Genomic DNA, 26,516 nt, shown 5'->3' with positions numbered 1-26,516 from the left:
TTTTCCACACAAAAAACAAACAAACTTTTTCCCTGCACAATAATTCCTGTTCAACAGTTTGGGACATTCAAATACAGGGGAAATGTAGTAGGCCTTTAGTATCTGCTGGGGTTTGGTTTTCTGTGGATACCAAAATCTGTGGATGCCCATTACATAAAATGGCATAATAAAATGGCATACCTTATATAAAATGGCAAAACCAAACTTTGCTCTCTCTCTCTCTCTCTCTCTCTCTCTCTCTCTCTCTCTCTCTCATATATATATATATATATATATATATATATATATGGGAATATTTTCAAGCAGGAGTGGTTGCATAAGCTGTGGCTATGGAAAGCCGACTATACAAAGATGAATATTTGAATGCTCCTACAGTGGAGAAAAATCTATAGCATCTATTAATCCAAGTTATCCACTTATCCTTTCAGATGTTTTGGAGTACAGCTTCCACAATCTTATTGGTCTTGTTGGATGGGGATAATGGGAACTGTAGGTCAAAACATGGGGGTGGGTAGAGATATTCCATCTTTGCACTACAGACTAACCTTACCCTAAGCTGGTGGTTTCTGGATATATGAGATTGCAGTACCCTTTATCCCCAGCAATTGTGGGCATCTGGAGGCCATCAAGGCTGGGAATTGCTGCATTAGACATTTCATGCATTCATGTCCCATTCCTCTCTTTGCATGTTTTACCACTTTAATAGAGTAACCTGATTAAAAACTCCCTGAACCCCCCTTCACCACTCCATTTTGCCTACCTTTTTGTTTTAGGCTGTTTTTCTCTTTTTAACTCCCTGATACATTTTAAAAACTAAACCTTTCCAAAAAACCATCTCTCTCTTTCTTCCAGAAAACCCTTTATGGAGCTAATGTGATCATATTTGAAGGCATCATGGCATTTGCTGACAAGGAACTCCTAAAGGTAAGAGGATTTATGCCAGTTTAATAATAAACAGCCCCTACCTTTGTGCTCTTATAGGGAAAGTGGTCCTTGTTAGTGTTAGAATTTTAAAGCACCATTTTAGTGTAGTATCAAATCAAATTTTGAGCGAAAAGGAGTAGAGTCTTTCAAGAAAGAAGTAGCACTTGGTAGTACAGCACACAATTTGCAAGAAAAAGCTCCTAAATTCATACTCAAGACTCTGGAGAACAGCTTCCCATCAGGGCAGATAACACAGAGGCTAAATATTCCTGCATGGCAAGGGGTTAGACTAGATGGCCCTTGTGTTCTCTTCCAGCTCTGTGACTCTATAAATAAATGAACAATCTGACCTGGGTCAAGACAAGAGCAATAAAGATTTCATCAAATTGTAGAGGTGGAAGGGACCCCAAGAGCTATCTACTCCAACCCAGCCATGGCCATGGAGGAATGCATAACTAAAGCACCCCAGAGATATAGTCTTTGAACCTATGGCTTAAAGACCTCCAATGAAGGAAATCCCACCACTTTCCAAAGCAATCCATTCCACTGTCAAACTGCTGTTACTGTCAAGAATGTCCTCCTGTTTAGCTGAGATGTCTTTTCCTGCAATTTGAGCCCATTGATTTGTTTGCTAGCCTCTGGAGCAGCAGAAAACAAACTTGTGCCACCTTCTATGTGACATCCCTTCCAATATTTAATGATACTGTCAAGTCATTTCTCAGTCTTCTCTTCTGCAAGCTCAGCCTCTGAGCTTAAGTCTTGGTTTCTAGACCTTTTACCATCTTTGGATATGTTCCAGCTTGTCCAAAGCTGTATAGAGAGCAGTACTGTTTCTTCTCTTGACCTGGATTTCCCTGATTCCTTTAAGACTTGCAAATTTATTTTTTGAGAGTTCCTCCTTTATGACTGAGGAATGCAAACTATCTTACCAATACTCACATTTTGATTAAGGGCTCATTCCCACTGGCGGTTTTTAACTGGAAGGAACTGGGAAGATTTGGTTTCTGCCCCTCCGAATGCCTCTGGAAGCAAGTGCCCACTACAAATACCTCAATCGGAGTATTTAGCCCCGGCAGCCATTGAAGCTCTTTAAACCGGTTTGAAAGGAAGAGTCCTCTGCTGTCAATCAAATTAGTTCCGCTTTCTGGTGGGCAAAGTGCGCAGATGCTGTCAAATTTAAAAACCTTTGGTGCGTGTCTTGTGTGTAGCAAAAGCAAAAGCATTCAATTAGTATCAATTTGCCAAATTGAAAGGGAAACATTTGTAACACTGGCATTGTAGCATTCGCATTTTAAACAAATAATTCCAGGAGCAAGAGGAAATGAAAGGGAAATCTCAGGCATTGTAGCCCCAATTCCCCTTTTTGGCTGCTTGTCACCCTTTTGCCTCCTGTGTGTGTGCATGTACTGTGTGCCTTCAGGTTGTGAGCTTCCCTCCCCGCTTTAACTCTTCTGGCTCTTTGCTATGGAATTCTGGGAGTTGTTTGCTTGCTTTTGTGTGGTGCTCCAAACGGAGGGGTTTTTGTGAGTTCCCTCCTGGAACAGATGCTTCCTCTCCCTCTCTCTCTCTGCCCTGGTCCCCTCCTTCCCTTCCTTCTCTCTTTTCCTTCTGTTTTGCCCTCCTCCTTCACTCCCTTTCTCGCTGCTTATCCCTCCCTCCTTCCTTCTCTCTTCCTCTTTCTGTGTTCTCCTTCCCTCTCTCTTTCTCTCCTTCCTTTCCTCTTCTCTCCCTTGTCCCACCTTCCCTCCCTTTTTCCTTCCTTCCTTCCTTCCCTCCCTCCTTCTTTCCCCCCTCACACACACATACACACACACACACACACCTTCCCTCACTGCAGTCGCTCGCCTTCCTGCCTCCCGGCCTGTCTGCCTTGGGAGCCAAGGGTCCTTGGCTCCTGGGGGTTTCTCCCAGCCCATCCTGCCCCCTGTGCATTCCTCCTCCCCCTCCTCCTCCTCCTCTACTCTGCTCTTCCTCGGCTACGGAGGAAGCAGGGAGAGGACGAAGAAGAGGAACAGGAAAGGGAAGAGAAGAAAGAAGAGCAGGAATAAAAGGAGGTCAGGAGGAGGAAAAGGAGAAAGAGCCCACGGGGGGGTGGCGTTGGCAGAAGAAGAGGAGGAGGAGGGAGAAGGAGAATGAGGAAGAGCAGAGAAGAGGAAGAGGAGGAGGAAAAAAGGAGGGCAAGCAGCGACAGGAGGGGGAGAGGGGGAATAAGAGGAGGATGCGCATAATCTTTCATTACTCCCAACAACAACAAAAAAGGGGGGGAAAGCAGCTTGCAAAAAGCCGGCAGGAGAGGGGAGGGAATGCCCTGCCCTGTGCCCATCCCCTGAGGTTAATCCCTCCCTGAACTTGACCCGATCATGATCAAGGACAAGTTCAGATTCGGCAGAACCTGGGGTTTCTCAAAAGAAATGCTATTTGCGCCAATTTCTTTTAACCCGCTCTAAGGGGCATTTCCTGGTGCATGCCTCGAAACAGATTGTGACAGAATCGGGCCCAACATGAACTTCACATGCAAATTTTGAATCCTGAACCGGGTTAAAATGTAGTCTGAATGGCCCCTAAGTTGCCTGTGGCATCCTCTTCCCCAGATGGCCATCATTTGAAAATTTTCCAGCTTTTATATAGATCCTCCAGCCCATCTCCAAGTCTCTGAAAGGCTGAAATGTTTCTCCTAAGCCTTTGTTATTGGCACTAAGAGCTTTAATCTAAAATATCCTGGTACTGTATTTTATCTTTGGCCCATTCATTATTGGAATGTGGCCCCCTTGAGAGCTTCTCTGAAATTGAATTTGGCCCTACACTGAAAAAATGTTTCCCACTTAGGCATTAAAGGGTCATGGAAATTATATTTTGTTTTGTTTTCAGATTTTATTTAAAAGCGGCTTCTCAAACATTGCAGTTTAGCCTAAACTGAGGGAACAGCACCATCCAGTGTCCAACTGGAAATTCTCAACCAAAGAGCATTTCCAACAACAGGGATGGGAATTGTGCATCCCTCCAGATATTTCCAAAACTGCAATGACTAGCCTTCCTTACCATTTTCTATGCTGGCTACAGGTGCTGGGAGTTGCAATCCAACAACACCAGAAGGGCCACACCATTCCAAACCCCTGTTATAGAGAGAGTGAGGGATTTGTTGCTTTTTCCGTTTCAGAATCAAAGCTATGAAATGGGGGGAGGTTTTCTACATGATGAACTCTGGATTTGCAGCAGGGCAGGGTAGGTCCTCAGGCAATAGATGCTGGGGAGCTGCACAATGGAATGGCAAGAAGTTGAAGGACACAGGGGGTGACATCCTATTAGTGGCATAAACAGGTGTAAGTCTACTCTTCCACCCTTTGCAACGACCAGAGTGCCCCTGAACTCATGGTTGAGCCAGTCACCTCTCCCCGCCCCCATAGCCATTCCATGGCTGGTGAAGAATGGAGTGGATCAAAGAAGCATCTGGCTGTGGAGACATGGCCAGACCCTCCTTTGATTTCCTCCCATTTTTGACTAGCCATGGAATGGCTGGGCTGAGGGGAAGCAGAGGCTCAATTGTGAGTCCAAGGGGTGTTGAATGGACAGATGTACTGTCATATCACATATGGGACTCTTGTATTGTGCTGGACCACTCAGAAGTTTGGCCAGAGCATCATGGCCTATACCCCCCTAGCTAGATGGTCACAGGTACAGCAAAAAATGCTGATCAGATAGCCTGCGATCAGCCTTTTCAGTTACCTGCCCAGTTGGTTTCTTTGTATGGAATGGAGAGAAGTGGGGCTTCACCTTCTCTGTTGCTTCAGGAAGCAAAACATCTTTGACTCCAGTGGCTTTGGGAGAGGAGTAAAATTGGCCTCTGGGCTCCCTGAATTTGCCCATCCCTGCTTTGAGGGTGCTAGGTTTATGCCTTGCTTTTACTCTTTGATGTCACTTTCCCTTCCAGCTTCTGGACATGAAGATATTTGTTGACACAGATTCTGACATCCGCTTGGTTCGGCGCCTGCGCAGGGACATCACTGAGCGCGGGCGGGACATCGAGGGGGTGATCAAACAGTACAACAAATTTGTCAAGCCTGCCTTCGACCAGTACATCCAGCCCACCATGAGGCTTGCTGACATCGTTGTCCCACGAGGTACGGGTTCTGCCCTTTGTCCACCCTGATTTGGATGGAATTCCTTCTCAGGCTGGTAGTTTGCTCGATCTACTCTTCGCAGGGAATTAGTTACATCCTGTTTGGACTATTCGACCACATTCTCTGTGAGGAGGAAGTTTCAGCTGCTCCATGCCCTGCAGCAGATTAACTTTCCCAAGCTCTGCTGCTGATTGACTTCTAGGTGATATGTTATTATTCATGAACACAGGTCATCTAGAAATCCAACTGTTGGATCTCTTTCCTTCATGGAACAGCTGTGGTGTAGCAAAACTTCAGTAGCTGAGTTTTGGCATGAGTGTGCCCCTTCTAAAGAAAATGTAACAGGAGATATAACCTGGGCAAACTTTAAAAGCTATTATGATTTTGATGCAGCTTGTATGGGGATTGTATTGTAGTGCCTTCTGGTGGCTTTTTTCCATATCAATACTAATATTAAAAGTATACTAATATTAAAAGTATACAGTCTGTAGGTGATATGTTCCTGAACTTACCATGGGAATGCAAAACCATGGATACTAATGTTATTGAAATGAAGAACTTCTGGTGGATGCATACCATAGAATCACTCCAGAGGACCTAGAAACAGCTAGAGAAAACGCCTCTCTAGGAATCTCTTTGTTTAATGCTTTTTAATCATTTTTCACATGTAAATTAACAAAAATATATAACAAAAAGAGAAAAAAACATATCTACATCCATATTCAAACTTTTAATATATTCCTTCCACCCTGAAAAACAAATACAACAAAAAACAATATGTTAACATTTTTTAAAAAGAACTTTTGGCTTCCTAACCTTTAGTGCATCTGCATAAATAGATAGATAGAAAGTTTAAATACTTCTCTAGAATATCTAGGGCCTCCAGTGCAATTCTAAGTTCGATTTCCAGTGGAAGCCTACCATACAACCATACTGGAAGACCTAGAAAATGCCTAGTGAGAACATATTTTTGGATGCTTGTAAGTGAAACTGCTGGTACTGGTTCCACAGATACAGGGATTGTACTCTACAGATATTTTCTCTTTTTTTTGGCCTCAGGAAGTGGAAACACTGTAGCCATTGACCTGATCGTCCAGCACGTCCACAGCCAACTGGAAGAGGTAAGCTTGCCTTGGCTATGTGCATGGCCTATGCATGGAGGGAGGTGCCAACTGGCTTTTGGTTTCTAAGAAGAAGGGTGCTTATACTGGGATGGGAAACCAACCTGGCCTCCTTCCAGAATGAGTGTGTTATTTTCCAAAAGTCCCTTACCCTTTGCAGAAATGGAATTTTTACACCAGACCCCAGGACTTAACTTAACATTTTTGCCTAGGTGAAATACCTAAGTATTTCAATGGGGTGCAATCATACACGCTTTTCCCTTTTCGTGGGGGGAGGTGTCTGGAACAGATCCCCCCATAAGGGAAGGGCAGACTGTATATCGTTCAAGGCAATCTGTTCACCTTCCTGCCCCTGCTTCGACCACAATAGTATAATGGAATGAGGATTAACAGTGTTGAAGTGCCAAGACTTTTTGATTAGCAATGATGATGACATATCTTCTCCCCAACCCTACAAGTTTCCTCTTAATTCAGCTGGCCTTTTTCTTGAATGGGTGAGTGAGACCTGTTAGCTTTACAAAAGACCTACTCCTGCTGAACATGAAAACTGGTTTGGTGAGACAGATTGTCAACCAAGCTCCCTGAATATTTGAGCACATGCAGGAATAAGTTACATTTGGCTGTTTGTGGTCACCACAGAGGTTGTGGTCCTCCCTCCACAACAACCCAATCATACCATAGAGATGCTGCTGCCTATCCCACAGCCAACCAAATGGCTGTGTCCCTGTACCCTGATGCAAAGTGATTACATCAAATCTCAGGCTTCAAACTTTGGTAGTCTTGCCATTTTTAGATTCCCCCCCGCCCCCAATCTTTCAGTCTTGGGCTTACTTGATTCTCATTCTTACACTTAAATTTGTTCCATCCCAGTTCTGGGTGTGATTACATTTTTCTCCTTTTTTCCAGTCCACATGAAATATTTCTAGAGATTTTCCTGCATGTTTAAGATCTGCTAAATTTGTGTATATATCTTTGAAATATATACATTTTGTATACTTACTTTGCACGCTCCCCCCCCCCCCAAAAAAAATGAAGCGTTTTTATGGGCACTTTTCCAAACACAAGCTTTTTTCTCCTGCACACATTTTCAAATGTGTGCATTTTTCTATGCACCTATGCATCATCTCCCCCCCCCCTTTTTTTTGACAAACTATAAATATCCCACACATCCATAAAGTCCATATTATGTTCCACAGATGTCTGCTTCATGTTTTAAATTTAGAGAGTTCAAGTCCATCTAATCTTAATGGTCCTGCCTTTATGTAGGAAGCAGGAAAAAAAAAAGGCAGAAACTGAAAGCTACGAAGCAGAAACAATTTCATCCAGTCCATTTGAGATGTGATACCATATGTGAAGGCAATGTTACATTTTTGCCTAGAATATTAACAGGCTTTGCAAAGGCCCAGGAGCCTGCCTTGAGCAGCTGGAAGGAGGCTAAAGGAGCTAGAGTGAAATTCTAAATTCACTTGAAAACTAATAGCATGGACCCTCCTCTGCAGTTCCCCATCTGGTCCCTGGTTTGGGATGATGCTTTCATTTGTTTGCTTTGCTAACCTTTTGCTCAGCATGCAGCTCTGCCAGGTCACCCAGCCGTGAATGTGGGATGCAGTGCTCCAAAAAGTTACCTTTGGGGACTGCAACTCCCAGAGTTCCCCAGCCTGAATTCAGGGAGATGCAATTTTAAAAAGTTACTTTTTGGAACTCTGATGGGATGCAACATGTCGCTGACACAGGGAAAGGGCATTCAGTAAATTAAATTGGTTCAAATGAGAATTTTTTCATGAAAAAACTGTGAGACTGTTTTAAAAGGTGACCTCAGAAAACATGGCAGCAAAAGTATTCTTTAAAAATAAATAAATAAAAGTATTTAACAACACCAGAAACTGCAAGTTCACTATATTAGAACAGGTATCTGTGCCCCCTTCTTTTATATATGGTAAGCAGTGTCTCTTGTGAGATGGATCCTGCCCAGCTCTGAAATATATGTGCATCTTTTAAAATAAGGATGGGTAAATTGTGCCCACTGGACCAACTTTTGTGGACCCTGAAGTCCCTCCAGTGGTCTCCCAAAGCCTATTTTTTAAAAAGTATGTTAAGTTTGGGCAAATTTTCACTCACATTCTCCTTAAATGTATATTATGCTTTTCAATGAAATCTCACATTGCTTTCTTAGCCCCTGAACATGTGAAAACAAAAATACCCCAGAACCACCCCAGAGCTCTGTACTACCCCCAAATATGTCTGTTTTCCTTAACAGTCCTTCCCAAAATGGTAATAAGAAGTGATGCAACATCACTTCTTGTTGCCATTTTGAGAAGGACTACAAACTTTACAGCTGCTTGCTGATTGTTTTTCCCTTGAGAAATTAATGGTTGTGCAGATATAGTGGATGGGTTAACTGAAAGACAGACTTGAAATCCACTGGGGTTTGATTCCAGGACTCCTTGTGGACACCATGCTCCCATCCCATTAAATACAATGGAGTGTAAAATGGTATCTCTTATATAAAATAGCAAATCAAGGTTTACTTTTTGGAATTTATGTATTGTTTTAATCTTTTCAAGCCACGGATAATTGAATCCATTGATAAAGAATCCATGGATAAGGAGGGTTGACTGTAATAGGATGGCATGGAGGGGAGGAACCTGTTGGGATTTGGAAGATATTTTTGTACACTTAGTTGGGACCACTTTGCAAAGTGACCTCCTGCCTTGAGAGCTGCCCTGAGCAGAAGTGAGAACCTTGGTACTAAATAAACCACAACCAAAATACTAAGCTGCTAACTGCTCCAGGTGCTTTGAATAGAGGGAACGTACTTCTGTTCTGTGTTTTGTTGTTGATTTCCACTTTTGCTTCTTAATGCTCCGTTGGTGTTGCCTCTGTTCTAATACTGGTTGCACGGTGTCTTTTATCTTGCTGCTGCAGCGGGAACTCAGCGTCAGGTAAGGATTCCTAACTCTTTCCTTACTCTACTGTACTTTTGTTTTCCTGTGAAATCCAAGGCATTTTAACAACTGGGGTGGCAAACACTATCTTCTTCCTGGTTCCTTTTCTAAAATTTCCAAGGGAAAATTAAAATCTAAATTTTCAATCCAGTTTAATATTGATGTGGCATGGTCACAGGTTGTACACAGTCCTGGCAATGGGAAATTCAGAATTGGATGTAGCACAAGGTGACCTCTTTAGCTGAGATCTGTGTATACACTTGCTCTAGAGCAGCCTGAAGTAGTGGTTTGAGTGTTGGACTACAACTCTGGAGACCAGAGTTCAATCCGTTGGCTAATGTTGGCAGTGAAAAATCTCCTTTGAACAAATCTTGCCAAGAAAACCCCATGATAGGTTTGCCGTAGGGTTGCTGGAAATGTCAGAAACAACTTAAAGGCACACAACAATAAGATTCAGCACCTTGAATAACCCCTTTAAAGTTTTGACTGAAACCCAGAGCAGATTTGCAATGAAGCTGCCAACCAGCCCTGGTTAGTCTGTTTGCTGAGCTAATGTGGAGTTATCTGCTAATTTAGGGATAATTTAGGAGTACAGGAAATTTCCAGCCCTGGAGAGGTCCAACGAATCCTTAAAACAGGATTTGAAAAACGTCTAATTAATTAGAGCCAATTGGATAAAAGGGAAGAGAAGTTTTGCCTTTTTTCTAAGAATAAAAATTCGGAAAGAACAGTCTAGAAATAGATCCTTCTGGGTAGATCTGCCACGCCTTTTGCCCAAGTTTACATGCCTTGATCATTTCAATGAAATCCTGGGCACAACAGCCCTCATTCAAAATGTCAGATGCACAGCCTCTGTCCTCTGTTCAGACCCTCCCCCAATTTGAAATGCCTTGGCCAAAGTTTGCCGCTTCCCTTTCTTTTGCTCCACCTCTCTATTTCTCTTTTCTTTCTCTGTCTATTTTCTCTCTCGTCTCTTTCCTGTTTGATTTGCAAGCACAATGAAAAAGAGCCGGTGACATTTCGACATACCTTCTTCTTCTTTTATTTTTCCTAGAGACGGTCACCTTTCTTTCTTTCTTGACTTTTTTTTTTTTTAGCCTTTCTTCTCGGGGCGAAAAAAAATACCAGTTTCCAAATGTGAGACTTTTTAGAAAGAAAGAAGAAAGGAAAAAGGAAAATAAAACCAAAGTGCACACACCTTCAAAGCTGCTTATCAGAATTTTCCACTACCGGTCAAAGACGGCAAAGAGGGGAGACGGGTGACAGGAAGCTTTTGATACCTGTGGTAGATGTGGAGTGAGTGGGGAGATAAGAGATGCAAAGCTCTCTCGGCCACAGCTATGAAAAATGGTTTTATTTTTTCAGAACAACTTATCCAACCCCTTCAACCCCCTTCATTAGCTGCCATTCTGATCAATCCGTGCAAATAATCTTAGATTATTTGGGCCCTTCCACACTAGATGGTTATGGTGCTATGATTCCATTTTAACTGCCATGGTGTGTGAGAACCAGCATAGTGGTTTCACCATTAGACTATGACTCTGGGAGACCAGGGGTCAAATCCCGGTTCGGCCATGGAAGCCCACTGGTGGCTTTGGGCAAGTCACACTCCTTCAGCTTCAGAGGATGGCAGTGGCAAACCCCTCTAAAGAAACCTGCCAAGAAAACCCAGTGATAGATTCACCTTAGGGTCACCATAAGTTGGAAATGACTTGAAGGCATACAACAGCCATGACCAACATCCTATGCACTTCTGGAAGGTGCAGTTGAGGGAGCAGTCCCTAGAATTCCCATCCAGAGAGAGTTCTAGTACCTCCAAAATTGCAAGCCCCAGGATGCCATAGGAGGTTGCCATGGCTGCTAATTGTTCATTGTGAAAGGGCCTTAAGGTTCCAGCCCAGTGACTATTGTTTGACTGTTTATTAGCATCTTTGGTCTCTTTCAGATGACTCAGTTATAACATCTTGATTCCACTTTAACTGCCAAGGTTTTATATAAGGGAGTCCTGGGATTTGTAGTTTCTTGAGATATGTAGAACTGTCCACCAGAGAGCACTAGTGAATCCCATTTTGGGAGAAAGGTGGGATATAGATCCAATAAATACAATGAGTCCTTGGTATTTGCTGGGGTTTGGTTCCAGGATCCCCCATGGATGCCAAAATCTGTGGATGCTCAAGTCCCATTAAATACAGTGGGATAGTAAAATGGTGTCCCTTCTATAAAATGCCTAAATCAAGGTTTGCTTTTTGGAAATATTTTTGAAATATTTTTAAGACGTGGATGCTTGAACCAGTGGATAAAAAAATCCATGGATGTGGAGGATTAAATAAATAAAATATAACAGTGTTTCTCCAGACTACCAGTCCTAAATAGTCTGCACAGGAGTTACTAAAGTGAAATCATAGCACTATAATTGTGTCGTGTGAAAGGGCCCTTTGATAAATCCTTCTCCAGAGGTCCTTCCTTTGGGTACTGGGTTGAAAAATCCCAAAGAGGGTTCTGACACTTTTAAGAGCCAATCAGAAGAGAGAATTCTACAATTCTCTTATAACTTCAGCTCTGGGATAGGAAAAGTCACGGTTGTGGGAATTCTTCATTCATTCCAAATTTTCAATTTTGGTGCCAGAAATGTCCTATCAAGCTAGATGATTGCAGAGGTGCCCAAAATTGGGACAGGTCTTCCATCTTTTGTTTGTTCGAATAAGACCTCTCATTTTCTTTGTTGTTGTTGTTTTCTTTTGTATTGTTTTGTTTTGTTAAAAAAAAATCCTCCCATCCCTCCGGTTGCCCGTGTATGGGTGCATATCTTTGTCCTCCTTGGCACATCCTTGACCATCTCTGCCTGTCGATAAACAGAGGAAACTGCGCTGGGATATGTGAGGAACTAAATTACATGCCCTTTTTCCTTTTGGGTTTTTTTTTTTTTGGGGGGGGGGTTGAGCTTTCATTTGGATTAAATACTAAATTGTGTGAGCTTTTGCCAGCATCCAGGCTTGCATGCTCAGGATTCTGCAGTGTGGGTTAGCATGCCACCTTTAACACAAAATGTGTAGCTGCATATAGCTATTTCTGGCCCAGGATTTGTGAATGTTAGTTTTGTAGGGATTCCTTCACTCCTGGAAAAGCCCTCCAAGATTAACACTTCCAAACTCTGTTGAAGCCGGCACAGTATACTTGCCACGCACCTCAGCCTTAACAGTAAGAGCTTTTCTAGTTGCTGTTGTGTGCCTTCAAATCATTTTCGACTTACGATGTTCCTAAGGCAAACCTATAATGGGGTTTCCTTGGCAAGATTTGATCAGCGAAGGTCTGCCTTGGCTTTCCTCTGAGGCTGAGAGAGTGTGACTTGCCCATTTGGTCCTTCAAAAGTCTGAATATGGGGGAAATGAGATAAAATCGTACATGTATGAAAGCCATTGTGGTGTAGTGGTTTGAATGTCCACCGAATGTCCTTAGGCTAGTCACACTCTCTCAGCTTAAGAGGAAGGCAGTGGCAAACCTCCTGGAAAGTAACCTTGCCAAGGAAACACTATGACAGAGTTGCCATAAGGCAGAGTTATAACAAGGCATGTAAACAACAACAACAACAGCAATAGTGGCTGTATCCACATTGCATACCCTTGAACTGTCCCAATTTGTCAAGGATAATTCCAATTAATCCTCTATCATTCCACTGTCCCAGATTTTTTTAAAATGTCCCAGTTTCTCCCTCCTCTCACTTTCCCCCTTTATCCGCAGCTTGCTTACTTGCAGCTGCCTACTGACTTCCAAGTGCAAAAGCAGCTCAGCAGTGGGGAAAGGAGAGGAGGCAGAGGGATATTGCCCTTCCCAGTGGACTCAAGCATAAGCAAACTGCTGCATGCTTTTCTAGCTTGTGTGATCCTCCTGATTAATACCTTTTGTCACCTGCAGTGTTGCTTGGCCAAATGTGGCCTGGCTGTCATCTCTGAAATGTTGGAGGGTATGATATTGCAGAATTACAGCGATTTTATACCACTAAGGCTGCTGCCACACTGCAGACATAATATGGCTTGGCACTGCTTTATTGGGCATGTAATTTGTAGTTTGCTGTGACAAAGAGTAGGCTAAATATCTCGTGAAACAACGAATTCCAGAATTCCATAGCCCTGAACTGTGGCGGTGTCAAACTGCATTAATACTGCATTGTAGATGCATCCTTAAACTGCCATGGAAACTGTTTCCCCAAGTTGGAACCCTCCAGGTTGTTGGACTACAACTTCACTAATCCTCATCCAACAGAGTTGTAATCTGGCAGTGCTGCAGGTAACCAGGTCAGGAGAGGCTGGACTAGCCCGAGGTCACTCAGTTAGCTTCATGGCTAAGTGAGGGAATTTGAATGTGGAGTATCCACAGCTCTGGTCTTCATCAAACTCTCAGGCATTTGCTTTTCTTCATTCCTTTCTCTCCATCAATCCTTTGCTCTTGTCTTATATTAAGATGGGGAAAGTGAGGCCTGGCTATGTGTGTGTGTGCGTGCTCCTAAATGCCCCCCATTGTTGTGAGGGAAATTTCAACATCTCCTCCTGGGTCATTTCCAGCCCTAGAGAGGCCTTTGTCAACAGTCAACTTCCCTGTCATTTCTTGTTGCAAAAAAAAATAACTCTCTTGAGCCTAAGATTGAGGGATAGGAGAAATAATTTGCAAAATTGTCTAGGGATCTATGAGTTCTCAAAGGTCCCCTGGAGAGCACTGTAGCCCCTTAACCCCAAGCAGTTGTCCAAAACTTCTTTTACATTCAATGACAGATCCAGCATTATTCTAGTAGCATGGCTTCAGGCTGGACCCTCTTTCCCTGTAGCTGCGCTTCAAGAGACTGTAGTAAATTAGCTTCAGCTGAATAATTTAAAAATATGTAAAAAAAAAAAAACAGCCCAGAAGTTGCAGCATTAGAATAGTTAAATCTGTGTCAAATGATTGAACAACACATTTGGGAGCCATTGACTTTTACATGTACTAATATCCTATGATAGAAGCTGCAGAGATTGGTTTCTATAAGCCTTGGTGGGAGAACAGGGTGATGGAACAGGGAACACAGGAATCACCCCTGCTGAGAAATTGGAGTAGAGAGATCAGGACTCTGAAAGTTATCTTTTTTGGACTACATCTCCCAGAAATCCAGCCAGCATGTCAACCTTCACCAAACACTCCAGGTGCTGCACAATGTTTTGCGGGTCCTGGAAGATGTGGTCCAAAAATAACTTTCTGGTAGAGACTGTGTAGAAGACCTTCCAACAGATTAATCTGGTTTATTAGGTCCCTTGCAAAATATTGTGTCTATCCACCAATTCCACACAATCTTTTCCACTCCTGCTTAATCTCTTTCCTTTTGATTCGCCTGTGATCATATGCCTGTCTGCATGCACGCGTGTTGATTTTTAAGCTTAAACTGGCAAAGTCTTGCAGGCTTTGGGTATCTTTTGAATTGACCTCTGCTCTTTCAATAATAATAATAATAATAATAATAATAATAATAATAATAATATCCTTTTATTTATCCTGAATTCCATTCAGCATGTCTGATTTGTGTGTGATAGTGAGCAAAAAGCAGAAGGAATTTACAGAGGGTTCTTTGCCCATCTTAACCAACCACACAGAGACCTGACACAGCAGCAGCACCATATTTTGGTTTCAAACAAATGGATTCCCTAATGAGCATCTCTTCCCTCCTCCTCATCTTCCAACCTGCTGCCTGAACTGAACAGGCGGCAAACCCCTGAGCCCTCCATTTGTCATCCAGATGTGACTCATTCCAAAACTTTGCAGCTGTCAACTTTTTTAGGCTTTGCTACAGGATCAGCATCACAACTGCAAACTACCCATCCTCTCTGCCCAGTCTCCATGGTGAATTTATTTTGGGACTACAATGCCCAGAATGCCCCCTAGCTACTTGGAGACATCTGGGTTTTGCCATTTCTCTAAGCTGTGCTAAACCTCACTCACCTGGAATGCTGTTTTCCTGTTTAACACTGCCACAAGTTACTGCTGGAGCATACAGTTTATTGGTGGTAGATGGATGCAGCAGATGGTACACAGCAGAGATGCACTCCATCCCTTTTGCTGATGGACTCCAGCATCCCAAACATGGTCACTAGAACAAGGGGACTCTTTCTCTACACTTCATGTTCAGCCATGATGCTAACAAAGACTCCAAAACCCATCTGCCTGATGACAGAGACCCAACTCTCTGACCACATAGCCCGAAAAACCCACAAAAAACTATGGATGCCGGCCATGAAAGCCTTCGACTCTCTGCAGTTTGTCACTCTTTAGTTCCACCTTCCCTCCAAGGAGTTTAGGGTCAGTGTACACCAGGAAATTGTGCAACCCTCCAGATGTGGTTGGAGTGCAACTCCTTCCCAGCAGACTTAGCCAGCTTAGAGTAGTGGCAACTCCCAGATGTTAACCCTCATATAGCGAATGGTGAAGAATGCTAGGAACTCCAGTGCAACTACATCTGGCCTGATTCCAACCTCTTGTGTACATGGTAGCCCCTCTCTTCCTCCTCCCTTTATTCTCACAAGAAGCTTATGAGGTAAGGAGTCTCCAAATTCCTTATGTTGTAGTAATGTTAAACTTCAGTTAAACATTTACAAATACAGTTTACATAGATATCCAAAGATAAGGGGTATTCACAGTGACCCAGGGAATGCAAACACAGCAAATAAAAGTGTCTTAGGTATGAACAGATCAGAACATTTATTTGCTGTGTTCGCATTCCCTTGGTCACTTTGACTACCCTACTCTGTTCTAGGTGTGAAGAAAGAGTATTGTGGTGTAGTGGTTTAAGCATTGGATTACAACTCTGGAGACCAGACTTTGAATCCTGCTCTACTATGTAGAAGCCTACTGGATGATGACCTTGGGCAAGTCATATACTCTCAGCCTCGGCAATGGCAAATCCTCTCTGAAGAAACCCCTTTGATAGGTTTGCCTTAGGGCCACCTATAAGTGGAACATTTTGTCTTGTACATGATAAAATCCAATTATAATACAGTACTTATGAGTCTTGCCATAAATGAGAGTCACATGTCCTCTCTTAAAGCATTATAGCAAAAGCAAGAAATGAGAAGAACCCCTGCCACTTTAGCCAGTAGTCCAAGTGCCCTGTAAAGAAATTATTTCCTGATCCTAAACAGAGCCAAGGTCCTAAATGTGAGGAAGGCCAATGATTTAATGGCAAATGCCACATTACATGGTAATGATGTCTATTTTGTTCTAAAAGGAACCTTTCAGCTAACAAAATTCCAGCTAGAGAAGCAAGAGGTATGCTGAAAACTCTTTCCACCAGCTGGTTTTTTTTCACTGACAGTTCCAAACTCAAGCCCCAAGCTGCTGCCTACCCACACAACCCATGGGACTCCCAGTGTGTGCATATACAAGAGTAAGCGAACAAAAAAGCAAACATGAATGCCTCTGGGATCCTTTGGGATGAATGAAAAAGCTGTGTATTTTTGTAGGAGTGATGATGTGAAGTGAGAAAATGGCTGGTGGGGCAAGGATTAAGCAACCACTTTATTTTCCCTGGATGTTTTCTCTATTCAGAATTCACCACTTTCAACAGCTGCTGTTCTTCACAGAAAGCAGCCTTCAGTCGTCATGCTTGGCAAGGAACAGAGTCTTTCATGGTGTATAGATCCAACCTCACACAACTGCTTGTCTCAAGTTGCACTATGCATAAACACTGGAGCCTGTTAGTATTATGAATATGCTTCCCCATGGCTAGGAGGTGGATGTGGAAAACTGTTCTCCATTGGCTGTATCTAGAGATTGTTGTGCCATAGCAAAATTCTGTGTGGTTTGTTCAGATGAGAAAAACAGTGGGGACGTAGGGTGAATTTATTTACTCTGGCTACATCTATAAAGGGCAGTTCCCCACTGTGCATTTAACATCACTTTAATTTCTTTTTGGCCCTCCAGGGCAGCACTGGCCTCCGCTCACCAATGCCATCCTCTCCCCAAGACCCTCAGTGTGCTGAAGAACACACCACAGGTCAAAGGAATGCACACAATCATCCGGTGAGTTTGCTGGCTCTCAGATTTGGCAGAGTTTTCCTTTTTCTCATTTCCAGCCTTCCTCTATGAGGCTTTGATTTAGATTGCAAACAAGAGTTGAGGAGGGGGTCCATATGCATGTAGAAATCTAGTATATTTTCAGGAGATCTAGACTAGAGTCTTGCCCCTTGGTGCAATGGATACTTGGGTCCGAGCTGTCTTGAAATACTGTGTTCTCCTATAATTAGCCTGTCCAGCCTTTTGAGCATCAAGGGAGGCCCTTCTTTTGCTCCCATCAACCTCACTGGCATATCTAATGGAAACATGGAAGAGGGCCTTATTGGTGGCTGCGCCCACAGTCTGGAACTCCATTCTCAGACTGGTGTCCTTGTTTATCTTCTGCTGGTTGGTGAAAACCTTTTTTTAAAAAATCTGATTGGTTTTTGGGGAAATAAAATCCTGGAAACCGCATAGAGCCAATGGACCACACTTCTGGACCCTTGGGCTAGAAAGGGCTTCCCTTTCCAACAGATTTGGGTTGTGGTCTAGTCTCCCATTGTACTTGGCACTGTAGGCTAGGGCTAAAATGTGAGGCTGAAATTGATGTTATAGTCATAGAAGGGTGGTGATATTTCCCTTTATTGTTGGGGGACATACATTTGATATGTGCATCATTAAAGGACAGCCCAACAATTCAGATGTTCCAGATGGCAAATGCTAGTAAATCCATATGGGCACAGGGTGTGCTTTCTCTGAGTCCTGGCTAAAATTAAGCTTTACGCTTTTGGGGCCCAGTGCTGAGGACAACTTCTACATAACGTCATCAGGAGCTAGAATACCGTCTTCTGTGTTAGCCACATTTCAGAGCAGGTATATCTTCAAGAATGTTTATGTAGCTCATGACCCTTCCACAAAACTCTCCCATGTTTCTTCCCATTTAGAGACAAGGAGACGAGCCGGGATGAGTTCATCTTCTACTCCAAACGGCTGATGCGTCTACTAATTGAGCATGCGTTGTCTTTTCTGCCATTCCAGGTAAGGGATTCAAAGCATAATTTCAAGCTTGGTCCCTACCTTTCATGGATGTGGTGGCTTAGTGGTTAGGATGCCAATTCTGATGATCGGAAAATCAGAAGGTTGGCAGTTCAAGGCCCGAGTGCTGCATGGCGGAGAGAGCTCCTGTCACTAGTCCCAGCTTCTGCCAACCTAGCAGTTCAAAAGCATGCAACTTCAAATAGACAAATAGGTACCAATTCAGTGGGGAAATAACAGCGTTCCGTGTAGTTATGCTGGCCACATGACCAGCAGAGTAGTCCTTGGACAATGCTAGCTCTTCAGCTTAGTAGCAGAGATGAGCACCGCCCCTACAGTCGGTTACGACTAGACATTTGTGTCAAGGGAATACCTTTACCTTTACCTTACTCACCTTTTAAGGTGATTTTCCAAGAATCATTATTAACAGGGCTGCATATATGTTCATTTTATGGTTTCTGATCAGTGAGGGTCAGTTGTATGACCTGTGTAATTACTACATCTGCTGCTATCATTATCATCATCATCATCATCATCTGTATCACACTTCACCATTTTCCCCAAATGGAGACTCATTGCATGCATTGTACTATTATTGCCTTTGCCCTGAATAATAAATAAATAATAAAACTTTAATTTATATCCTGCTTTTTGTTACCACAATCAAAGCGGCGTACAACCTTTAAAAAATACAATATATACAATCCCCCCTTCAAAAAAGGATTAATCAGTTCTATCCATTAAAATGACAAACGTTTTATATGCATTATATGCTTTCAAATCAGTTTCAACTTATAGCAACTCCATTAATGGGAGACCTCCAAGAGCTTCAGACAACAACTGCCCTGCTCAGGTTTTGCAAATTCAGGGCTATGGCTTCCTTGAACGACTCAATGTACCTGTGATGTGGTCTTCCTCTTTTCCGACTGCCTTCCATTTTACTGTGCATTTATCTTATTTCCTAATCTAATGGATCTTCTGATTTGTCCAAAGTACAATTCGTTGTTATTTGCCATCAAGTCTTCTTCAACTTATGGCAACCCTAGGAATGAGAGACTTCCAAGAGACCCTGTTATTCACAGCCCGGCTCAGGTCTTGCAAACGCAAGACTGTAGCTTCATTGATTGAATCAATCCATCTGTAATGTGGTCTTCCTCTTTCCTCACTGCCTTACACTTTATTATTATTATTATTATTAACCTTTATTTATAAAGCACTGTAAATTTACACAGCGCTGTACATACAATCTTTTTAATTGGATGGTTCCCTGCCCTCAGGCTTACAATCTAAAAAGACACGACACAAAGGGAGTGGTGGTGGGGAAGGTGGGGAAACTTTACTGTATTTTCTCTTTATTTCAATTAGCATAGGCTTCATTTATCCTTAGCGATATTGATAAACCATGTAACCAATCAGTTATCTCCTATTGGTTATGTTCCACAATGTCAACAGAATCAGCATTGGTTAGAACAGTGGAATTTGCTGTTACAGAAGACAACAACTCTACTCAGTGTGGTTAGCATATGCTTTGACTGTAGACCTGCATTGTGTAGGAGCTGTGTTGTGCTGGCCAAATGGCTGTAATAAAGTTTGTTATTTCCAGAGTTGTACAGTTCAAACGCCCCAAGGACAAGACTATGAAGGCCGAGCCTACCGTGGAAAGCAAGTAAGTACTTTCAAGCAGGGGTGAGTGACTGTTTAGGGGCCAGTCTCAACCCCTAACCATCATATCCCTCATCCATCTAAGGGGGCACCAAAATCCTTTCTTTATCATTCTTGCCTGTATGAGAAAGTGACTCACTTTCTGCTTGCCTTTCTGGTCAGAATGCAGATGAAGAGAGATGTATTTGGAACAGAGGAAGTTATAAGGGTGATGGGAAGACTTTGGGCGTGATTGCAGTTAAAGCGGTGTCAAACTGCATTAATATGGCAACGTAGATGCAGCCTAAAAGACACTTTGGTGGATGCTCAAGAAGCTAATATTTCCACTGAAAGAAAAGGTGGAAAGGGGTCTCTGCCTTTTAGCATGCTCCTCCCTAACACCAAACATCTCTTCCTGTACAATTACCCTCTTTTCTTTCAAAAGTAAAAAGGTTTCTAACTGAGAAAGGAGGGGAAACTGGCAAGAAGAATTTTCTGGTCTTGGGGGCAATTGCGATTTTGAACTGGACTCAAATTTGTAGGGGTCTGATGCTGAGTGTTCAATCTGATATGGGGTGAGGATTCCCCCACTTTGAGTTAGCTAGCTGGAAACAGGCCTTCTAACATCACCTGGGTGCCCACATAAACCTAAGTTTGTCTTTTTCTATATATCAATAGCCTGAACAGGCCAAAAAAACAATGGATTATATAGTTTATAGAAAACAATGGATTATATAATTTATCAAAGTTCTACATGTCTGGAGGTGTTTTTTCTTTTCTTTCATGTAGCAGAGGGAACCAGGTAGTGTCTCTTTCTGAGCTGTAGACTAAACAATAATGAAATGGAAGAAGGGAAAAATTTAGGAACTTGTTGTGGAATTCCTTCTTCTGCTCCAACTTGCAGATTACTGGTGTGTCTATTTTGAGAGCCGGAGAGACCATGGAGCCTGCCCTGCGGGCTGTCTGCAAGGATGTCCGAATTGGCACTATCCTTATCCAGACAAATCGCTATACAGGAGAACCAGAGGTAACAAACCTGGGATGTAACAAAGAATGTTGAATTTTAACCCTTTGCTGTCCCCCCTTTCTTTCAGTCTTATCTTCATTCTGTGATGAACATAATTCAAGGTTGGGGAACGTTTTCCAGCCAAAGGGCTGCATTTAATTTCAGAGATCATTCCCTGACATTGGAGGAAGATCATTCCAGTAGTGGGGAGGATCCAAAGATGAAAAGGGATGGAGCTTAAAAAAAAACCCCACCATCCATTTTCGCTGAAATCTCTTAGTACCAGAAGCTTTATTAATAGAGGCATTTTGACCTTTTACAGTAGGAAAGCCCTGCCCAAATGTTGGGAAATGATCAACTGATGGTTTGATGGGGAAGAGGGCATCAGCTTTCTTAGGGATACCAAAGAAGCAGAAATTTCTCACCACACAATAGTTCTTTAAAGCATTAGTTGTCAAACGCAGGCCTTTCAAATTCTTTGGACTTCAACTCCTACAGTGCCTTGCCTTTGGTCATGCTGGCTGGGGCTTCTGGGGGTTGAAATCTAAAATACCAGAAGACAGTGGTGGCTTGTATATCATTGGGTTGGTGGATCCATCCCAGGTTTGGGTTAGCTTTAAAGGTACTGTTCTGTTGGAGAGTTTTGAACACACTGAACCATCAGAAAGGAAAATGGTCAAGTTTTGAGCACACTGAACCATCAGAAAAGAAGGAGATACTCAACCTATATTCACCAAATCAGAGAGACAGTATGGCTGCTTGGATGTTGAATGAGCCTGAAAATGTTGTCTCAGTTTGTCACCCCTGGACTTAGTTGGTCCTTCTTTTCCAAGGTGGATGAGGGTTTCCTGGGGTGACTCTATGCAAGAAATTTTGCATGGTTCAGTATCCTCCTTACTAGCTGCTTTGTCTTCTTTCTCCAGCTACACTACCTGAGGCTTCCAAAAGATATCAGTGAAGATCATGTTATCCTGATGGACTGTACTGTCTCAACAGGAGCAGCAGCCATGATGGCTGTGAGGGTGTTGCTGGTAAGAGGATAAAAGACTGACAGTTGTTATTTGAAAGAGGGGAAGGACTTGTGAGGCAGCCATCTTAGCAGGGGTGGGAAAAGGCTTAGCTTGAAAGTAGATGCATAGCATCAGTTTATATTACCAGTGTAGGTAATATAAAAGGGTTCCTTCTCAATAGAATTAAAGTATGGCCTAACTTAAAGTACCATCACATGCAGTCAAATGCAGTGTGGTGCCCTATACTAGAACATATTATTTTTCCCTCTCCCCAATTTTCCATTCTGAGGATATGGAGTATGTGGTCCTCTAGGTGTTGTGGATGGCAATTGCTATCACTCTGCTATTATTTAGTTTGCCATTATCTAGTTCTCATTATTAAGAAAGAGTTATTCTTTTGGACTACAATTCCCAGAATCCCTCAACAATCATGGTCACTGGCTGGGGTAATTCTGGGTATCATCATCCAAAAAAAATAACATTTCCCTTTCTGCTTCAGAGTAAGACAGTTGGTCCATCTAGGCCCAGGAAGGGAATCATGTGACCTTCTGGATGTTGTTGGATTGCAGCTTCCAGCATTTTTCATCACTGGCTGCATTGACTAGGGCTGTCGGAAAGTGCACCCCAACAACATCTGGGACACCAACATGATTTCTTACTTTCCCTGATCAAGCCTGATACTTTCTCGTCTAAGTGGCAGTGGGTGTTCCCAGATCTCAGTCAGACCTCTTTCTCAGTCCTGCTGTGGCTGAAATCCTTTTACTAGGGATATTGTAACAAGATCCTTCTATGCCAAGTGTTGGTGTTTGACCTCAGAGTGATGCTCCCAACAGTTTTGACCTTTAAGCACTGTTTGCTGTCCAGACATCCATGAGTCCAGCCATCATAATCCCACAATAATGTATTTCCCACCATTTTATGATTTGACAACTACGGAACTAGTTCAGCTGTCTTCCATGAAAGTGTACTGTAGTTTCAAGCTTTTGTTTAGTGCTATCTGACTAGAGTTGCTTTTTGACCTCTCCTCTGTCCAGTGTGGCAGAATGAGCCAATGGCTCAGAAAGTAAGCCATGAGACTGACCCAGGACAAATCGATTGCCTTTCAGCCTCAGTCCCCCAATCTGTAGTATGGGGTTACCCTTATGGGGCTGTTGTAAACAATGATTGTGACACTGCATGGGAACAGGTTCTGACCTGGTGTTGGATTCAGATCAGGCTTTTCCAAGAGATTCATATGATACCAAGACTAGCATGAGCCAGTGGTACAGAGGACATTTTACTGATAATGAATGACTGTAGTAGGCATTTACAGCAGAGGAAATTCATTTGTCTTTCATCTGACGGGGCAGTGTCTCCTTTCAGCAAGTGGGGGACTCGGTCCCCCAGAATCCAGCCAGACATACCCCAGGGTCAAGGTGAAACTTATCACCCTTCTAAAACAAGGACCAAAGAATCTGCCTTTGCCTTGAACATATATATCTCTGTCCATACTTCCAGAAGTTACCAAAAGGTGCACAGGGTGGGAAGGAGGAAACTCCATCTCTCTCCCACAGAGACCCATGCAGCAAAGATTTCAAAATGTGTTCCTGTGTCAAGCCCAGCAGCACACAAAGTTCAGAAAATCACGCTTCAGTACTGGAAACTCAGAAAACCTTTATTTAAGAAACTATAGATCCAGTCCAGTGATGTTCATTGTCCAAATTGACCAGCAAGCATTAAAATGCCTAATGAAACTCCACACAATTTCAAACTTCAGGCAGGCTTAATTCTTATTTGTCATAAACACACTTCTCTTCTTTTTTCCATACTGCTCCCTTCTTTGTTGTTACAACCAGGTTCTTTCATAGAATCAACCTTGAACAGGTTTGGCTTATGCTTGCCTCCCTTTCAGCATTATCTCAGCACCTGTGTCTAAAATCACAACAACTAAGCAATGTCGCTTCTTCAGTATAACCCATCACACCTGATTCCCAGCTTTTTACGGCAGGCAAGTTGTCTATGCAACTCCTGACACCCTGTCTAACCCCAATGGAATATGGAGGTTCTGGTAGAGCCAATGAGGCTTACATATGGGGCAACTTACATAAAGGAATATGCAAAGGAACCTGCCCTGAAGGTCCTCACAATACTGTACTCCCTGTTGGCATGCCAGTCTGGTTCAAGGAAGATCTCAACCTTTCTATATCAATTTTGTGACATTCTCCATCCACTTGAGCTGTGTAGCAACATTCTGTACACACTTCTGACAAGTGCTTCTGGTAGCCAGGATCACAGATACTGGGCAGATGAACAATGTGAATCAACCTTCTTTGGACGTTTTTAAACAGAGGCTGGATGATCATCTGTTGTGGATGCTTTGTTTGTGTCTTCCTGCATGGCAGAATGGGGTTGGACTCGGTGGCCCTTGAGGGCTCTTCCAGCTCTAGGATTCTATGATTACATCTAACCACCCTCTAAACCCCTGAGCTGAAGCCAAATTCTTGATGGAAAGAAGCACTGAAATCCTTTTATTTTCCTTAGGACCATGATGTCCCAGAGGATAAAATCTTCCTCCTGTCCCTGCTGATGGCAGAGATGGGTGTCCACTCTGTTGCCTATGCCTTCCCTCAGGTGAAGATCATTACCACAGCCGTGGACAAAAAAGTGAATGACCTCTTCCGTATCATCCCTGGCATTGGTGAGTGATCTGTCTGGCTCCAGTTCTGAGAAAGAATCAGTTTATTAGACCTCCAGTAAATACTAAATACTAAAAGCATGAGATCCCATCTGATCTTGGAAGCTAACTAGGTGCAACCCTGGTTAGTATTTGGATGGAAGACCACCAATGAATAATAGGTGCTGTAGGCTGTATTTTGGAGGAAGGAATTGACATAGCCACCTCTGAGTATTCCTGGCCTAAGAAAACCCTATGAAATGTCATAGGTGGCCTGCAGGCATATACACATACACACACATCTGCTGAGCCAAAGCCACCTAAAATTGCATCCTTTGCATTCAGTCAAACAATAAAAGGTGCTTTCTCAATTATTTTTATTGGCTTGGATGTGCTTTTTTTTCCCTAGTATTGGGGTGGGAATCATGCATCCCTCCAGATATGGTTGGACTACAAATTCTAACAACATCAGCCAGCATAGCCAATGGGGAAGAATGCTGGGAGTTGCAGTTCAACAACATTTGGAGGGTTGGTGTTCTTAAAGCAGATGGGTAAGAATTTGGGGGTCAGGATTATTTGTCGGCAAAGATTCAAACTGATCACTACTGCCTTGCATTCCTAAAGTTGCTCAACCCAAGGGAAGTTTTGCCAGCTCATTACTAGAGAATGCATTACTATATTCTAAGTTCTGCCAAACTGGCAGAAGGATTTAGGAGTTCCACTATCCATGAACACAATTTTTCTTCAAATGGCAAACTAGGGCAATTTCTCAGCGTCCAAGGTCCAATGATGACCTGCTATGGGTCACATCTTTGTAAACATGGCACATCATTTTTCCCAAACCAAAAGTGGCTCAAAGTTTGGTTTCAGGGTTTTTAAAAAAAATAAAACAGCACAAGAAAGCCTCCCCACACACACACACTTAAAACAAGGCCCTGTGCCTTACCTGAGAGGGAAATCACCACCACTCCTGAAGACACTAATTCTCCATTTTCAGTGACTCCTCCATTTTGGCTGGAGTGGGGCAATGGAGACCCAGGAATTAAACCATCTTCCATGCTACTTGCAGCATAGGGGATTCCTCAGGATTCCTACCTCTAAGGCTGGCAAAACTCAGTATATAACTGCACGTGGGAGTCTCTTACTGCTTCCTAACAATTGCTTTCTTCCCATAGGGAACTTTGGAGACCGTTACTTTGGTACAGATGCACCTCCCGACTGGAGTGACGAAGAATACCTGCTGGACTCTTAGTGAGCTTCTGTATGATCCAAAAAAAGCACTGTGAAGGATATAGGAGGCTTTGTCAACCACACCTTAACCTGAAAAAAACCAACCCTTTTCCCCAACAGATAAGCCCAAGCATCTGCAAAAAGACTATCAGTCAGCAGCATAGCAATTTTGTCTTACACATCTTTCATCAGAGGCCAAAAGTGTCTCTTCCTTTCTTTCTGGTTCCTTGCTGTCTTTTTTATGTGCTCATGAGTGTTTCTGAGTCTAGAGGCAGCTTATTTTAATTTAAAAGATTTAATATAACTTATTTTATTAAAAAAAACAATGTTTCAGCTCTGTGTCTGATGTTTGGTGTTCATTATGCTTTGGTTTTAACACACCACCTGAAGTGATAGAATACCATAACTATCACCCAGGTGGCAGACTTTTAAAAAATGTTGTAGCATCAAGCACACATTTCACAGAACTAGAATGCATGAAGAGGCCATAACTAATGCCTTTCTGAGAATTTGGGATTTCATTTTAATCGACCTTGATAGAGCTTTTGATGTTGCCAGAATCTCAGAAACACAACAAAAATTCTTACTAAGAAGAATGTGCAAAAGATTTTGTGTGTTCATGATCAAGCTTCAGAGGTTCTGATCTAAAGATTGACATTTTGGTGGTGGTTTTCCTACAACAGTCTTCCCACCCTCACTGCCCAGACTAAGAAGAATCCTCTTAACTTGGAATAATCGATATTGGAGGTTTTCCCAAGTTTTTTTTAAAAAGGCAAGCCTACTCTAAACAAACCAGAAGCAGTGAAATGTAGTCCTGCGACTT

The 26,516-nt window shown here is 42.7% G+C and overlaps 1 protein-coding gene across 7 annotated transcripts in view; it reads left to right on the top strand.

Annotated features, from left to right (window-relative positions):
* UCKL1 (uridine-cytidine kinase 1 like 1) overlaps positions 1 to 26,032 on the top strand; it is a 74,474-nt gene extending 48,442 nt beyond the window's left edge. For 3 of the 7 annotated variants that reach the window (XM_089513570.1, XM_089513569.1, XM_089513573.1), the window contains 12 exons: positions 853 to 924; positions 4,853 to 5,042; positions 6,102 to 6,163; positions 11,965 to 11,984; positions 16,352 to 16,510; positions 17,047 to 17,145; positions 18,063 to 18,156; positions 19,757 to 19,819; positions 20,699 to 20,821; positions 21,724 to 21,831; positions 24,331 to 24,487; positions 25,639 to 26,032. In XM_089513570.1, coding sequence (XP_089369696.1) covers positions 853 to 924; positions 4,853 to 5,042; positions 6,102 to 6,163; positions 11,965 to 11,984; positions 16,352 to 16,510; positions 17,047 to 17,145; positions 18,063 to 18,156; positions 19,757 to 19,819; positions 20,699 to 20,821; positions 21,724 to 21,831; positions 24,331 to 24,487; positions 25,639 to 25,715 — 1,224 coding nt within the window. In that variant the 3' untranslated portion in view covers positions 25,716 to 26,032. Of the gene's footprint in view, positions 1 to 852; positions 925 to 4,852; positions 5,043 to 6,101; positions 6,164 to 9,088; positions 9,106 to 11,964; positions 11,985 to 16,351; positions 16,511 to 17,046; positions 17,146 to 18,062; positions 18,157 to 19,756; positions 19,820 to 20,698; positions 20,822 to 21,723; positions 21,832 to 24,330; positions 24,488 to 25,638 lie in introns of all 7 variants that reach the window. The other 4 variants (XM_089513567.1, XM_089513572.1, XM_089513568.1 and 1 more) reach the window with 3 other exon arrangements.
* Positions 26,033 to 26,516: the final 484 nt, after the last annotated feature.

This window comes from Sceloporus occidentalis, unplaced genomic scaffold, assembly GCF_023333645.1.
Source record: "Sceloporus occidentalis isolate IW3139 unplaced genomic scaffold, rSceOcc1.0.p SCAF_3, whole genome shotgun sequence".
Taxonomy (NCBI): Eukaryota; Metazoa; Chordata; class Lepidosauria; order Squamata; family Phrynosomatidae; genus Sceloporus; species Sceloporus occidentalis.
This window is presented reverse-complemented; position numbering and strand designations above follow the sequence as displayed.